General features: G+C 37.4%; 1 protein-coding gene across 1 annotated transcript; it reads left to right on the top strand.

The window, feature by feature from the left end:
* Positions 1–3,865: 3,865 nt before the first annotated feature.
* LOC117993390 (facilitated trehalose transporter Tret1-like) lies at positions 3,866–16,079 on the top strand. Its single transcript, XM_069506969.1, has 7 exons — positions 3,866–4,115; positions 6,642–6,797; positions 7,638–7,836; positions 11,855–12,045; positions 12,824–13,206; positions 14,351–14,462; positions 15,375–16,079. The coding sequence occupies exons 1-7, from the start codon at positions 4,064–4,066 to the stop codon at positions 15,638–15,640; spliced, it is 1,359 nt and encodes a 452-aa protein (XP_069363070.1). The 5' UTR covers positions 3,866–4,063; the 3' UTR covers positions 15,641–16,079.
* The last annotated feature ends 615 nt before the right edge of the window (positions 16,080–16,694 follow it).

Below are 16,694 nucleotides of genomic sequence, written 5' to 3'. Positions count from 1 at the left end.
GCGTGGAATTAGGTTTTTGAAAATCCCGTGGGGACTCTTTGCTTTTCCGGGATAAAAAGATAAAAAGCCTATGTACTCTCCAGGTCTTTATCTATACCCATGTAAAAAACCACGTCAATCCGTTGTACCGTTGCGACGTGATTGAAGGACAAACCAACGAACCAAAAAACAAACACACCTTCACATTTATAATAAGGGTACTGATAATATCAAGATTTAGAATATTCTTAAGCCCTTGTATGATTATTATCACTATTCTTGAGCTCTTTTATCTAAAACTAGACTAGCCCTGGCTTTTCTTGTGCGGAATTTCTGGAAAGATAAGTTAGGTATACAGAAAATCTACTTACATAAAAATCTCAAGGTTTTGACCTCATGGTTTAGCCCAGACTTTTCTCGGATGGAATTTGTGGAGTCTTTTAACTAAAACTAGCTGATTATCTCCGATGTTCCTTATAGAGACAGAGCCCACGAGTGCCAGACCTTCGTTATTTTATAAAAGCTGAAAGTTTCTCTGCGTGTTGTCCCCAACACAGGGAGGAACGATCAGGGACTATGAAGTTTGGATCATGGTGACTTTGGGAGTCAACAGGTAACAAAGGCGTAGAAATCTTACGTAAAAGTATCCTAAAGTCATTTTTTTTCTGCGGAATAGTAATAGAAATCACGTCATACATTGCCAGACATTTAGTGTGGTGGCCACCCTCTGCCAGACGCCTTTAAAGTTTAAAACTTTAAGGGTATCTGGCTGAGTTGTAAAGTTGGAGATTGACTTGTAACATTTTGGTGTAATGTATCGAGGTTTTGTAACTCTGTACGAGAGCGGTGTGTAGGATCGACCGTACCAAAGGGAGATCTCATACTGAGCGGTTGGTTTGGCTCAGTAGCGCCATCTGGGCCGACGATTGTATGTTGAAACTTCTTGATATAGTCCAGATTGCAGAAAACTCCGTTAGTGCAAGTACTGTCGGCGGTACATTTGTTCGGGACTACGTTATGAAATGTTATCGATTAAATAGCGCCATCTAGTTCAACGGCGTTCCGAACCAGTGGTAAATTAAAACTACCTGACTATTCATAAACACTTGTAAAAAGTTTACATGAATAAAAAAACATTCTATTCTATTCTATTCTAGTTGCAACTGTGGCAACCGCCGCAACTCAAACCAAAGACTGACTTGTAACGTTAGTTTGTTGTATCATTCGCGGCGAGCGCCGTATTAACAAGGTTGCCTCGAATGGTATAATATTACAATCAAACTGTAAGTCAGTCTCCAGCTTAGCGAATACACAGACAAACGTCCGCGTCGGTTTAGATTTTGATTTATACTATGTATTATGTAAGTATGGATTAAAACTTTACGGTTGATAAAAGTTTTGATAAAACTATACCAGCATATACAGGACCCTACATACCTACTCATAAAGATTTTAAGATAAGAGGACTTTGTAATTTTTAAATTGATTTAATTGATGTTTTTTTATTCTTAGGTTAATTGGATTATGTTGCTGTTAATACAAATACTTGAATTTTAATAATGTAAAATTAGAATAATAAGTTATTTTGCATGCCACTCCATGGCAGATTGTAGCTACTATACCCAGAAGATAACATCTATTGTACCTTTTTTAAGCTGGGAAATGCGTTTACGCATCCTGGAAGCCAGCCAGCCAACCAACTGGAGGGAAGGTATGTGGGACTCGCCGGCCGAGAGGCGACCGGAATACCCACTAAAAGCCAGCGGCACTCCTGTGCGTCGTCTGGCGACTGGGTCACGGGAACGCCGAAGCAAGCCACCGCGACCCAGCCAGCCAGCTCCTCCACGCACGTCCGAGGTGCACCAACTATGTGCACCTCACCTCCCCCGGAGACGCAACGGGCGACAACGCAATCCCGCGCACGTCGCCCGCGTCTCAACCTCCGCCTCGTCCACTGTGCCCTCTGCTAGTCAGAGGGACACGGGGAGAAACCTCCCCCCTGCCAGGTCATTAGCCATGGCCAACAATATCCCCGAAGAGAGATTATTAGCCATGTTACCGGGGTGCACCGGCCCGAATACTGCTCTTGCCCTCGGATGCCCGATGCATCCAAAAGGGACCAGCAGCACCCAGGCACACTATGAGGTTACCTGGCTGGCACCCCAACATCTATTGTACCTACCTCAATCTATTGTATTGTATAATTTGTAACTTTATTATTTTGATTTTATTCTTTTTTAACAATTGTACATATTTTGTATTTGTATTTGTATTACTTACTTTTATGTATGTTCAAATGGGTTCAAGTTGCCTAAACAAATGACTATTATTATTTTTAAAAAAATCTATGCAAATAAATAAATGATTATGAATATGATTATGATAAGTTTGCAACTAAATACCACGAATTATAACCGGTCAAGTGCGAGTCGGACTCGTACACAAACGGTTCCGCACCATCGTACAAGATATAACACAACAGTTAACAGTTTTTGATTTATCGTGCAAAATGTCGAAAAAATACGACTGTATTACGGAACCCTGGTTGCTCGAGCCTGAATCGCACTTGGCCGGTTTTTTAATTTATCTTATCTTTAGTCAAAGTCAAAGTCAAAGTCAAATAATTTTCAAATTTCAAAATAGGTAAAAATTAGGTACTCTTATTGATTGTCTGGTATAGTGTTAGATTTTTAAGATATAGTGGTGATAATTATTACGCAAACTTAAAACTAAAGCTACGAGGGTTCCAAACCTGAACCCTACCTGAACCATGTTTGAAATTACGAGGCAACAAGCGTTTTCTCGTGAAAAATGTTATTGCACTATGCAAATTAATGATTAAAAGACTTTTTTCGTGGTTCACAACTCACATGCATGATAAATATAATTTTGAAGTGTTGATTATTTCAATCCAGTTAGGTAGACTCGCAAGAAAATATAGAGCTTTTTCTGCTTTTGTGTCTGTCAGTTGTCACCTAATGACTAAGAGCCCGTGAGGGCCAGCCAGACCTTCGTTATTTTATAAAAGCTGAAAGTTTACTGTCCCCAACACTGGGAGGAACGATCAGCGACTATGAAGTTTGAATCGTCTTGGCTTTGGCAGATAACAGGTAACAAAGATATACAAAATCTTTCGTCACCGTATAAAGTGTATTTTTTTATATTTTCGTCGGAATAGAATAGAATAATTGATTGATTTTCCAATGTTTCTATGTTCAAATATGTTATAAAACTTTGCCAAAGACGCGTTGCTTGGAGAAAACGCAAAGGAGATTTATTGTGTGTGTGGTGTGGTATACATACCACGATAATTTTGGCGCAAAGAACAAGAAAGCGGGTACTGCCCATGACAGCTCGAACTTCACCTTGTGACTGCACTCTGCAGTCACAAGAGTCTCATGTGACTGCAGAGTGCAGTCCCGTCGTGACCACGGTCCACGACTCATGCAACTGAGTCGAAATATCAGCAAATAAACCTGTTTTAATATGTCGTCATGTGTCTACACACACACACACACACACACACACACACACACACACACACACACACACACACACACACACACAAACACACACACACACACACACACACACACTGTAGTAATTTTATTATACATATTATATTATATCTAAATCTATTCTGTTAAAATAGTTTTTATTATAATTTTAACCTCTTGTGGCCTTCTGTTAAATCAAAATTTAGATTTAAATAATAATTATTTAATTACGGTGTTGAGTTGGTAGAGTTGCTGGCTGTCTCCTTGTACAGTTCGATGTTCATCACTTTTGGTCGTGTACTGTACGTACTTATTTTCTTCATTATACCTACCTACTAAGTTCAACGCAAATTTTTAACAACTTGAAGGCTTGAGGAGACTTGTTTATTGTTTAACGTTTTACTAAATGTGTCAGATTGTTGTTTTATTGCAGTTTTATTGTGCTGTAATCTTGCCAAAGATACGAGTTTTCATGAATGTTTAGCACAGTAATTATGCAACTCAGTTTGAGAAAGATAAATAATGTTTCAGTTGTTTTTTAAATGCCAATTTATTTGAACCCTCGATTTTAAATATTAATACTTAATATGTTTTCTCGAATAACTGGAGTAAAGCTTCAAGTGATTGCTTCGTTGTGTTGTAAGTGTTAATTTTTTTTTAAGGTCAGATTCTGAACTACGCTGCACGCAGCAGCGCTGTGGCAACAGTGCTGTCACCAGCTGTCACAGTCCTGTCGCAGCACTACTGGTGCCCATACAATCTCTATAATGTACATTATGTTTTTATAGTTTAAATTAATTATAGTATAATGGGGCCGATTCTCTAGTACACAATCTCTAAACTAAACTAAATTAACAGGTCTAAATCTAGTGCTTTCCTTTTCCGCAAGCAACATTATGAAAGGGATAGCAATAGATTTAGACGTGATATTTTAGTTTAGTTTAGAGATTGTGTACAAAGGAATTAGCCACATTGTTTTATAATTATATTTTTTATACATAAATATTTTACTTAGGTTACGGCCAAGGTGCAATTTACTGGCGAAAAGCTTAAATATTCTAGAATGCATCTCTATAAGCTTAAATGACATTACATTCCGAGCTAGGCAGCAATGTTCCGCTACATTGCTGCCGCGACATTGCTGCCTAGCCTAGTCTACCACGCTGGCCATGTGCGGATTGGTAGACTTCGCACACCTTTGAGAACATTATGGAGAACTCTCAGGCATGCAGGTTTCCTCACGATGTTTTCCTTCACCGTTAAAGCAAGTGATATTTAATTACTTAAAAACGTACATTACTCCGAAAAGTTAGAGGTGCGTGCCCGGGATCGAACCCCCGACCTCCGATTGGAAGGCGGACGTCCTAACCACTAGGCTATCACAGCTACATGTACTATAATATGTACATACTCGTTTACAATTTACAGTCTATGCCGGTTATTCAGGTAGCCATATCACACGAGTAGATATATAGACCAGAGGGGAAGCTTCATACTAGCGGCTGGCTGTAGGTTCACTCACTCTAGCGCAGCTCACGCACACCACGACGTGTCACGGACGCTCCGTTTGCCGCCAAACTGGGCGCACGGAGCGTCCGTGGCACGTCGTGGTGTGCGTGAGCTAGTGTGAAGCTTCCCCTCTGGTCTATAATAATATCTACTCGTGTGGGCATATTTTGAATTCTGAATTCTGATAATACATAGTTCTGAATCTGAGTGAAATTAGTGAAATCTGAGTTTATTACCTACTATATTATACTAATAATACCTAGTTGTTGAAGTGCCTACAACACTTCCGCGGCAAATGCATTAATTCGTTGTATAATAATTTCAATGTTTACTTAACTAAGTACCTCTATATGAATTGTTTTGGCACATTATTTTGTCTACACTAATATTATAAAGAGGAAAACTTTGTTTGTATGTTTGTTTGTTTGTACTGAATAGGCTCAAAAACTACTGGACCGATTTTAAAAATTCTTTCACCATTCGAAAGCTACATTATCCACGAGTAACATAGGCTATATTTTATTTTGGAAAAAAATAGGGTTCCGTAAGATATTTGGGTTTTTCGGACACAATTTTTTTTGGACTACATTTAAACGCGTTTATTTTACTCATGCTATTAATCCTTATCAAAATAAATGATTTCATCACTAAGAACAGTTTATGGAGATAATAGCTCGACATTACCTCTTTATATAATTGTATATTATATAAAGAGGTAATGTCGTTAAGTTTGTTTGTAGGGGGTAATCTTTAGAACTACTGAACCGATTTTAAAAATTCTTTCACCAGTAGAAAGCTACATTATTCCTGAGTGACATAGGCTATACGGGATCTTTAAAAACCTAAATCTACGCGGGCGAAGCCGCGGGGATCAGCTAGTATTGTATACAGATAGATTAATCACATATCTACTTTTAATCTGTCCAAATCTCAGTCAATGCAACATCACTACCCGTATTATAAATGTGAAAGTGTGTTTGTTTGTTGGTTTGTGGTTTTGTCCTTCAATCACGTAGCAACAGAGCAACGGATCTGACGTTATTTTTCGCATGGGTATAGTGGACATAGGCTACTTTTTATCCCGGAAAATCAAAGAGTTTCCACGGGATTTTTAAAAACCTAAATCCACGCGTACGAAGTCGCGGGCATCGGCTAGTAATATATATTTTTCGTAACAACCCGCGCAATATATTTTGACGTTTTTATAAAATTCATTTTGTCCTGTCTGCGCTCAATTAATTATTATTTCAACTGCAAGAACATACTTTTAATTTAGATTTAAGTTTATTTAATATAATTGTATGTTTTTGTGAATAAAATATTATTTAATTATTTTTGACATAGTAAAAAAAAAATGAAGAACATACTTGTAATTAATGTCATCCACGTGTGAAACAGAAGTTTATAATGAACTAGCTTATGCTCGCGACTTCGTCCACGTGGACTACAAAAATTTCAAACCCGTATTTCACCCCCTTAGGAGTTAAATTTTCAAAAATCCTTTCTTAGCGGATGCCTACGTCATAATAGCTATCTGCATGCCAAACAGCCCGATCCGTCCAGCAGTTTGAGTCAGTCACCATTTCCTTTTATATATTTAGATTTCGCTCACAACAGTTCAAACTATAAAATGTAATGTTTTTTTTGTGTTTTCAGCATACCTAGGCTCAATATTAGGTGGATATGCAGGCGCATGGTCGGGGCCGGTGATACCAAAATTACGTGACCTAGAACAATCGCCGCTCCCGTATTTGTTGACGGAGTCACAACTGGCCCTAGTTGGAACTTTGACATACTTGGGAGCAATTCCCGGTAAGACTAAATCAGACTCTATAACATTTTGTAACTTTGATGAACGTTCACTTACAAAAGGTATCTAAATATATAAAAGGAAAATGTGACTGACTGACTGACTGATCTATCACACAGCTCAAACTACTGGACGGATCACGCTGAAAGTCGGCATGCAGATAGCTATTATAACGAAGGCGTCCGCTAAGAAAGGATTCTTCTAAATGCAACCCCTAAAGGGGTAAAATAGGGGTTTGAAATTTGTATTAAAGTCTGTCAGTTTTGAAGTGTCTATAAAGAGGTTTTGTAGTTAATATTTTTGCAATCAGCAGTATGACATATTTTATTAAGCTCATGTTAAAATCTCATAGTTAAAGATCAAACCTAAGGGTGTAAAATAGGGGTTTAAAATTTGTGTAGTCCACGCGGACGAAGTCGCGGGCATAAGCTAGTTTGGTATAAAACTTTGCAGAGTGAGCCATGGTAGGTACCCATGGTTTGAAAAAATTAAGAGAAAGTATGTAAGACTGCGCTCTGCTAGGTGATTCTCTAACTCAGTGTCTAACACTAAATGATAGCCACGGAGGTTGTTTAGTTCTACATTGCTGCTTCACTGGGTAATATTAAAATATTGTTTCGTAGAAAACCTTCAACGGATTAAAAAATGAGCTCTGTTGCTATCATTTAGTGCTAGAAACTGAGTTAGCGAATCGCCCTACTGGTCAAATTCCGTCAAACAAGTAATAATTGTCGTGTTATTCATCTGTCGTGCTATCGCTATCTCAGACGCGGTTACACAGTACTTTAGTCTAGCTTTTTTACTCAGTCTACGTTTCAGTTCCATTATATTCTTGCTTTCAGGTCCATATATAATGACATGGGTATCAAACAAAAGAGGTCGGAAGCCTTGCCTGATAGGTGCCGCTGTGGTATCGGTGCTAGGTTCCATAATTTTGGCAACATCGAACAATTTGGCCATGATCTATATAGGAAGGATCATAATGGGCGGTTCGCTTGGCACCCTTAATATTGTGAATTTCGTGTATGTCGGCGAAATTGCGTGAGTTGTATTTTATTCAGCATCTTTCAATGTCTGCGACTTTTTTTTACAGTAGTAAAAGATGCATAATAGATGCATGGCAAGCCGTACTTATTAGTTAGTAGGTTTGTGATCTTTTTGTCTTCATGTTTTGTTCTTTGTTGTGTTTTTTTTTGTTTTTAGGGTTCCGTACCTCAAAAGGAAAAACGGAACCTTTATAGGATCACTTAGTTGTCTGTCTGTCTGTCCGTCTGTCTGTCAAGAAACCTACAGGGTACTTCCCGTTGACCTAGAATCATGAAATTTGGCGGGTAGGTAGATCTTATAGCTGACATTTGGGGAAAAATCTGAAAACCGTGAATTTAGGGTTAGATTACACAAAAAAAAAAATTAAATTGTGGTCATGAACTAATAATTAGTATTTTCAACTTTCGAAGTGAGTGACTATATCAAAAGGGGCATCATATGAAAGGTCTTCACCTGTACATTCTAAAACAGATTTTTATTTATTTTTAGGCATCATAGTTTTTGAATTATCGTGCAAAATGTCGAAAAAATACGACTGTAGTACGGAACCCTCATTGCGCGAGCCTGACTCGCACTTGGCCGGTTTTTACTTCTTTTTAAAATAATTAATTATTAACGTCGCGCTGCATAAAAAGCGATTAATGACGCCACAAGGCATAAACGACAAATATTTTTCAATTTTTAATAAGTATAAAATATATTTTCCCGCAGAAATTTAATCTAATTTTTATGTTTAAAAATTGAAAAAATTGCCGTTTACGGATTGTGACGTCATTGTTCGTGTTAAAATAAACAAAAATCATGTTTTTTTGTTAATAAATTCTAGCCCCATAAACTACCGCTATAAAAAATCATATATCATTTAATTACCACAGGCCAAGACCCTAATAGGCATGTGCCTGACTGTTATCAGTTATCACACCAAAGGCGGAGCGCGCCTGCCTAGAAGATGCATATTCACTCGTCTTTTGATGATCCCAATATTTTAGCTGGCGACGAAAACGGAAGCCGGAAGGGCATTCCAGATTCTAGCAGTGCGTATTAGAAACGGGGAAGCGAATCGCTTCGTACGAGTCCGCGGAATTTCGATTATATTGTAATGGTGCACACCTTTGTGCCTTTTTATTAATTTATAGACCAGCGCTTGGCTGCAATCAGACCTGGTGGCAAGTGATGATGCAGCCTAAGATGGAGCGCGCATGCCCAGAAGATACCTATTCACTCTTGACTTGCCTTTACCATAGGAACCTCGAGGACCGATAGTAAAAAGGCGTGAGAGAACTGGATAAAATATGTAGTTATTTAGCACACTCTCCGAAGTATATCCTGGAGAATACCGACAGAAAGGCAACCTTGCGACTATGCTCTAAGCTTTGGATTTCAAATTGATCCCTTGGTCGCCAATGCGCGCCATTGCGGTCCGCGCGGATTTACGCTTTAAAAAACCCAATGGGAACTTTTTGATTTTCCGGTTAGCCTATGTCCTTCCCCGGGATGCAAGCTATCTCTGTATCAAATTTCGTTAAAATAGATTGACAGGATTGGCCGTCAAAAGCTAGCAGACAGATAGACCAGCTCTCGCATTTATAACATTAGTATCTAGTAGTACTTTATCTTGGTTACATCGTTAAACAAATTTGGATAAGATGTCTGATAAGGGAAATTGGCTACTTTTTATCACGATGACTTCAAGGAAACAGAAAGATTTAAAAAAATATGATGAAAATCCGTGCGCATAAAAATCGCAACATCATCGTAAGCAGTAGAAAATACATAACGGTTGAAAGATAGTGAAACTCGTAATCATAAGACCTAACATTAGGTAATATAATAAGAATTTTTTTTTCAACAGCCGGTCGAGTTAGAGTCGGACTCACACTCAAAGGTTCCGTGTACTATCGTTCAAGATTTAACACTCCGTTACTTTAACAGCCCGATCCGTCCAGTAGTTTGAGCTGTGCGTTGATAGATCAGTCAGTCAGTCAGTCACCTTTTCATTTTATATATTTAGAAGTTTTATAATATGGTAAAAAGTAGCCTTTGTCCTTCCCCATTTCTACTCAGTGTTCCCCAAGATACAGGCTATCTCTGTACCTAAATTCGTTAAAATCGATTGAACGGATGAGTCATGGGCCATCAAATGCTAGCAGACAGACAGACACACTCTCGCATTTATAACATTAGTATGAATGATAACTTTATTTTGGTTGCATCGTTAAACCAATTTGGATAAGATGTCTGATAATGGAAATTGGCTAGTTTTTATCACGATGACTTATTATCTTACAAGGAAACAGAAAGATAAAAACCGGCCAAGTGCGAGTCAGGCTCGCGCAACGAGGGTTCCGTTCTACAGTCGTATTTTTTCGACATTTTGCACGATAATTCAAAAACTATGATGCATAAAAATAAATAAAAATCCCTTTTAGAATGTACATCAGGTGGAGACCTTTCATATTATGATACCCCACTTGATATAGTTATCTTACTTCGAAAGTTAAAAATACTAATTATTAGTTCATGACCACAATTTTTTTTTCTGTGTGATATAACCACAAAGTCACGGTTTTCAGATTTTTTCCCAAATGTCAGCTATAAGACCTATACCTACCTACCAAATTTCATAATTCTAGGTCAATGGGAAGTACCCTGTAGGTTTCTTGACAGACAGACAGACAACAAAGTGATCCTATAAGGGTTCCGTTTTTCCTTTTGAGGTACGGAACCCTAAATAAAATATGATGAAATCCATGCGCATTGAAATCGCAGCATCATGGTAAGCAGTAGAAAATTCATAACTCGTAATCCTAAGTCCTAACATTAAAACATAATAAGTTTTTTTTTTTAAACCGGTCGAGTTAGAGTCGGACTCGCACACGAAGGGTTCAGTGTATAAGTCCCGCAAATTGCTAATGTGCGAGGCCGCCATTTTAGTGACGTCAGCACTAGACTGAAGTTTCGAGCTGCTGGTATATTTTTACTTAAATATAGTCAAATGACGTCAAATAGACGTCATTTCGATGTTAATGACACATTGAGACATTTTATATCTTAGAAATCCAACATCTGACCATCAAAAAGAGTTATTAATTACCTATTTTGAATAAATCTTTTGACTTTGACTTTGACTTTGACTTGATTGTTCCATCGTTCAAGATTTAACACTACGATTACTTGTTTTGCATAGAAACCATTTTTAAATTCACCATCTTGGTTTTTTATTATATAAAAAATCAAGATGGCGAACTTTGTTAAAATCGATTGAACAGATGGGCCGTGAACAAGTAACAGACAGGCAGACACTATTTCGCATTTCACTACCCATATTATTAATGCGAAAGTGTGTTTGTTTGTTGGTTTATTGGTCCGTTGGTTTGTCCTTAAATCCCGCCTCGACGGAGCAAAAAAAAAGGAGATTGGAGAGTGACACAGGCTACTTTTTGTCCCGGAAAATCAAAGAGTTCCCACCGCATTTTAAAAACCTAAATCCACCCGGATGAAGCCACGAGTATCAGCTAAATCATACTAATACTAGCTTATTCCCGCGACTTTGTCCGCGTAGACTACACAAACTTCAAACCCCTGTTTCACCCCCTTAGGGGTTGAATTTTCAAAAATCGTTTCTTAGCGGATGCCTAAGTCATAATAGCTATCTGCGTGCCAAATTTCAGCCCGATCCGTCCAGTAGTTTGAGCTGTGCGTTGATAGATCAGTCAGTCAGTCAGTCAGTCACCTTTTCCTTTTATATATTTAGACTAGCTTATGCTCGCGACTTTGTTCGCGTGGACTACACAAACTTCAAACCCCTGTTTCACCCCCTTAGGGGTTGAATTTTCAAAAATCGTTTCTTAGCGGATGCCTAAGTCATAATAGCTATCTGCGTGCCAAATTTCAGCCCGATCCGTCCAGTAGTTTGAGCTGTGCGTTGATAGATCAGTCAGTCAGTCAGTCACCTTTTCCTTTTATATTTATTTAGATTAAGATTACTATGGATTTTAAATGTTGTTTTCAGATCTCCAAGCATAAGAGGAATTCTGTTAACAATTATGGGACCATTTTTCACACTAGGTTTGATTATAATATACGCAACCGGATCATATGTCTCATATCAAGGCATGAACTACATTAGTTTGGCTCTGAACATCCTTCTCGTATTTGGTTTATTATTGATACCAGAATCCCCATTTTTTTACGCTTTACAGGGTATGTTTTTATTTCCATTTATTACATTTATTTCGTTCAAATGGAGTCTTTTATATACTCATACTTTCATATACTTTCCTGAAAGAACACGTGAACAAAGTGTATCTCTAATCAAGAAAGACTAAGATGCGTCAATGGACAATTTCTTAGTATATAAGATAATAATTAATAAGTTTAGGTTAAAATAAAATAACTTATTAGTCATAAATTAGGCTAGATCGTAATATAATTGAGTAGCTAATTGGCACTCAAGAATAAGGAAATAAAATTCATATACTTAAGTATTTGTTTTAAATAATATGCAAACAATTTTTCAATTATAACATGATTTGACTTCTGAGTTCCAACTACTCAATCGTGATACTTATCACTGCCTATCAAAAGCACAAACAGCGAGATAGGGTATTTGACAGGTATTAAAAAACTATTCTACTGATGTCTAAGGACTCAATAGAAAATATATATTTTACCTTCCATTACATATTTATACCTAGTGCAATAAAAAACGATAACAAAAATATGATATAAATATCCTGCGAAAACGCTTTACCTGATAATATGGCGCCTCATATGTCATCGTGACGTCACCTGCTTGTAAGCTTTGGTGGATGACTACTGTTGAGACTACAAGACGTGTACTGACTATTTGTCCTACCTACTCATATTGTACTAAAATAAAATAAATTCACATAGAAAGGTAACTTAAAATTTTTCAAGATACTTAAATAGGTACTTCTTATATTTTTGAGGTGTTCATTTGTGAAATTTTAATTTATAGGTAAAGACGAAGATGCAGTGAGGGTAATGGAAGACTTAGGTAGATCTCAAGATGTAGATGAATTATTAAAAATCAAAAAAGAACTCGCAGAGACGAATACTAAGAAAGGGTGGATAGAATTGTTTTCTTCCAAAAGTAACAGAAAAGCATTGTTCATCGTGATTGTGATAAATGTTTTGCAACATAGCAGCGGTGTTATGGCTGTGGTATTCTTTTCGGCGTCCATTTTTGATATGGCTGGATCATCAGTTGACTCTAATTTAGCTATGGTCATAATTGGATGCTGTCAACTCGTGGGCAGTGTAGTGACACCATTTTTTATTGAAAGCACTGGCAGAAAAATTATTTTGATAATTTCAAGTGCAGTATGTTCATTGAGTATGGTAAGTATTTTAGGGTTCCGTACCTCAAAAAGAAAAACGGAACCCTTATAGGATCACTTTGTTGTCTGTCTGTCTGTCTGTCCGTCTGAAAAATCTGAAAACTGTGAATTTGTGGCCACATCGCACAAAAAAAAATTAAATTGTGGTCATACACTAATAATTAGTATTTAAAATTTTCAAACTAAGATTACTATACCAAGTGGGGTATCATAATATAAAAGGGCTTTACCTGTGCATTATAAAATATATTTTTATTTATTTTTATTCATCATAGTTTTTGAATTATCGTGCAAAATGTCGAAAAATACCACTGTAATACGGAACCCTGGGTGCGCGAACCTGTTTCGCACTTGGCCGGTTTTTTTAAATAAAAAGTATTAGCCATGCTAATCATGAATAATATTCCCGTTTCCCCTCCAACTAAGCGTGAAGATTGTGCTAGGACTAGGTACGAAAATAGTGCAACGGGTGGGGTTTGAACTGCCGACCTTTCGGATTTCAGCCTATTGAGGCTCTTCATTGATTGCATACCATCAGTGGCGTGCAATTCATAGAGGCATATAAGTCCTGCTTACCCTAGTTGAAATGACCAGTGCTCATTTTTCTTTATGACCTGCCATTCAGCAGGTCTCTATAAGGTGTATCAGGCCTATCTTACTAATGCTTACCCTGGCTTCAAACTCTGTGCACGCCACTGCATACCATCCGTATAAATCGCATGCATTACTTATATTTTTAATAACTTATCAATGTAGTTAGACTAGAAAACGCCCGCGACTTCGTCCGCGTGGATTTAGGTTTTTTAAAAATCTAAATATCCACGCGGGCGAAAATCCCGTCCCGTAGCAATGGCAAACATATTTAAAAAATAATCTTAATTCAATTATTAATGTTTTCGAAAAACATTTGAAATTCAATTTTATTAGGAAACATACTCCTCTAGTATCGTTTGTGATTGGTTGGTGTCTCAAAATGGCTAGAGCCCATTGAGATTTTTGTCTCTATCATTTGTATGGAAATACGTAACAGAGAGAGCTTTATACTAATTTTTTTTCCGCGGATAGGGTATTGTATGATTGTTTGCCTTTACTTAGACGCAAATGAACATAATTCAATCTAATAATTATTATCTTGCTTATTTCAGTTTGCGCTGGGCTTATACTTTTATCTGGATTACATAAGAAATCCCATTGTTGATAACATTAAGTGGCTTCCATTGTTGATTCTTGTCTTATTTTTCATTGGCTACGATTTTGGTAAGTCTGGATTAAAATCTACTTTTAGCTTAAGTTAATAGTTGTTTAAACTTTAACTAATTCCACCCTACCTTTCCTCACTTTACTACTTAGTATTCTAATTTTTATACTTAGGCAGTTATCGTTTATAATCTCTGTGATACAGGATTTTTTGCCAGGTTTTTTTAAAAAGAATATTAGCCATGTTATAAATGACTAATATTCCCCATTCCTCTCCAACTAAGCGTCAAGCTTGTGCTAGGAGTAGGTACGACAATAGTGCAACGGGCGGGGTTTGAACCGTCGACCTTTCGGTTTTCAGTCCACTCCTTTACCCGTTGAGCTATTGAGGTTTATAAAGTTATTTTTGAAGAGTGCCGCCAACGGAACAAGTCTTTTTATATGTATAGATTTTACCTACCTAGTTATCCGATTTAAAGAAGATTCATCAGCATCGTAATTAACGGCCCACTACCGAACACATGGGACTTCTCTCAGAGTGAGAAGCATTTGGCCATAGTCCACCACGCTGGCCAAGTGTGGATTGGCAGACATTAAAGAAGATTATTATAAACTTTTTTATTTTTTTAATGAATAGTACCTAGGTACAATACGATTTGTATAGTACTTAGATAAGGCTAGCTTTAGCTTATCTAATAACTATTACAAGTCATGCACCTGTGGAATGGTGCTAAGAATACTGGCTTCATTTCCGCGCTGGACAGCCAGCCTGATCCGTTGCGCAAAACATGAGCCGGCCCTTCTATCACTAGATAAGGCTATTAATCGCGGTGAAATGTCTCCTAAATTTTTTTAGCACTAAGACTCCATGGCCCTAGGGTCTCCACGGCAAACAAAAATGATTTTTTGTTCCGTTTGCCGAATTTTTTTAACATGATGATCAAAAACTTTTTTTTCAAATTTCGTTTGCAGGTCTTTCCATCATTCCAAATACCATAATAGGGGAAATGTTCACCACCAATCTGAGAAGCAAGGGTTCTACATTAGCCTTGACGTCATCATGGTTGTTTGGGTTCATGGTGACCACGGCTTTTGGTGCATTGTTGGAGACCGTCGGCGGACATGTGGCGTTCTGGTTCTTCTCTTCTGTATGCGCTTGCGCAGTCCTATTCACTATATTCTTTGTACCAGAGACAAAAGGAAAGACTTTGTTGGAGATCCAAGAATCTTTATCATAAGTTCTATAAGACAAAAGGAAAGACTGTTGGAGATCCAAGAATCTTTATCATAAGTTCTATGAGACAAAAGGAAAGACTTTGTTGGAGATCCAAGAATCTTTATGTGTTTAATTATTAATAGCATTTAAGTCTCGCAAATTGCTAATGCGCGTGGTCGCCATTTTAGTGATGATTGAAGGTTTGAGCTGATGGTATATTTTTTATTATTTCGGCTGACGTCATTTCGATGCTAATGAGACATGGTTCCAGCGCAATAGCAATTTGCGGGACTCATACCTATTATATTGTTAATGTTTTACGTTTTTTCTAATTTTAATAAACAATTTGTCCTAAATATTATTGTTATTGCTATCTAAGTGAAATGTGAAACGCAACTCGTGAATTTTGTACGAAGTGTACCTAACTAATTCATGATTTTAAGTTATTTCTTGGTTCAACGACATATTATACTATGCCACTGAGTCGAAATATCGGCATTTAAAAATCGACAATTTTATTTTCTTATCAGTACCCTTCTTATAAATGCGAAAGTGTGTTTGTTTATTGGTTTGTTGGTTTGTCGGTTTGTCCTTCAATCACGTCGCAACGGTGCAACGGATTGACGTGATTTTTTGCATGGGTAAAGATAAAGACCTGGAGAGTGACATAGGCTACTTTTTATCCCGGAAAATCAAAGAGTTCCCACGGGAACGAAGTCGCGGGCATCAGCTAGTTGTCTATAATATAATATTATACAAGCTTACGCTCGCGACTTCGTCCGCGTGGACTACACAAATTTCAAACCCCTATTTCATCCCCTTAGGGGTTGAATTTTCAGAAATCCTTCCTTAGCGGATGCCTACGTCATGATTGCTAGGTGCATGCCAAATTTCAGCCCGATCCGTCCAGTAGTTTGAGCTGTGCGTTGATAGATGGATTTTCAAAAAATTTACACAGACACACATTTATAATATTATAATATTATATAGAATAATAGTATATATAGTATGGAAGTATGGATTAGTATGGGATATCTACTCGTGTGGTATGGATATATATCCCACTTACATTGTAC

This window comes from Maniola hyperantus, chromosome 24 (genome assembly GCF_902806685.2).
Source record: "Maniola hyperantus chromosome 24, iAphHyp1.2, whole genome shotgun sequence".
In the NCBI taxonomy this organism is placed as follows: Eukaryota; Metazoa; Arthropoda; class Insecta; order Lepidoptera; family Nymphalidae; genus Maniola; species Maniola hyperantus.
The sequence above is the reverse complement of the archived record's forward strand: the minus strand, read 5'-3'. Positions and strand labels throughout refer to the sequence as shown.

Bases quoted from the DNA above. Each gene is read 5' to 3' on its own strand.
- LOC117993390 (XM_069506969.1), top strand. From the start codon at position 4,064: ATGTTTTCTCGAATAACTGGAGTAAAGCTTCAAGTGATTGCTTCGTTG. The intron at 4,116-6,641 runs GTAAGTGTTAAT...TTGTGTTTTCAG, and splicing joins AGTGATTGCTTCGTTGTGTT to CATACCTAGGCTCAATATTA. The intron at 14,463-15,374 runs GTAAGTCTGGAT...TTTCGTTTGCAG, and splicing joins TTTCATTGGCTACGATTTTG to GTCTTTCCATCATTCCAAAT.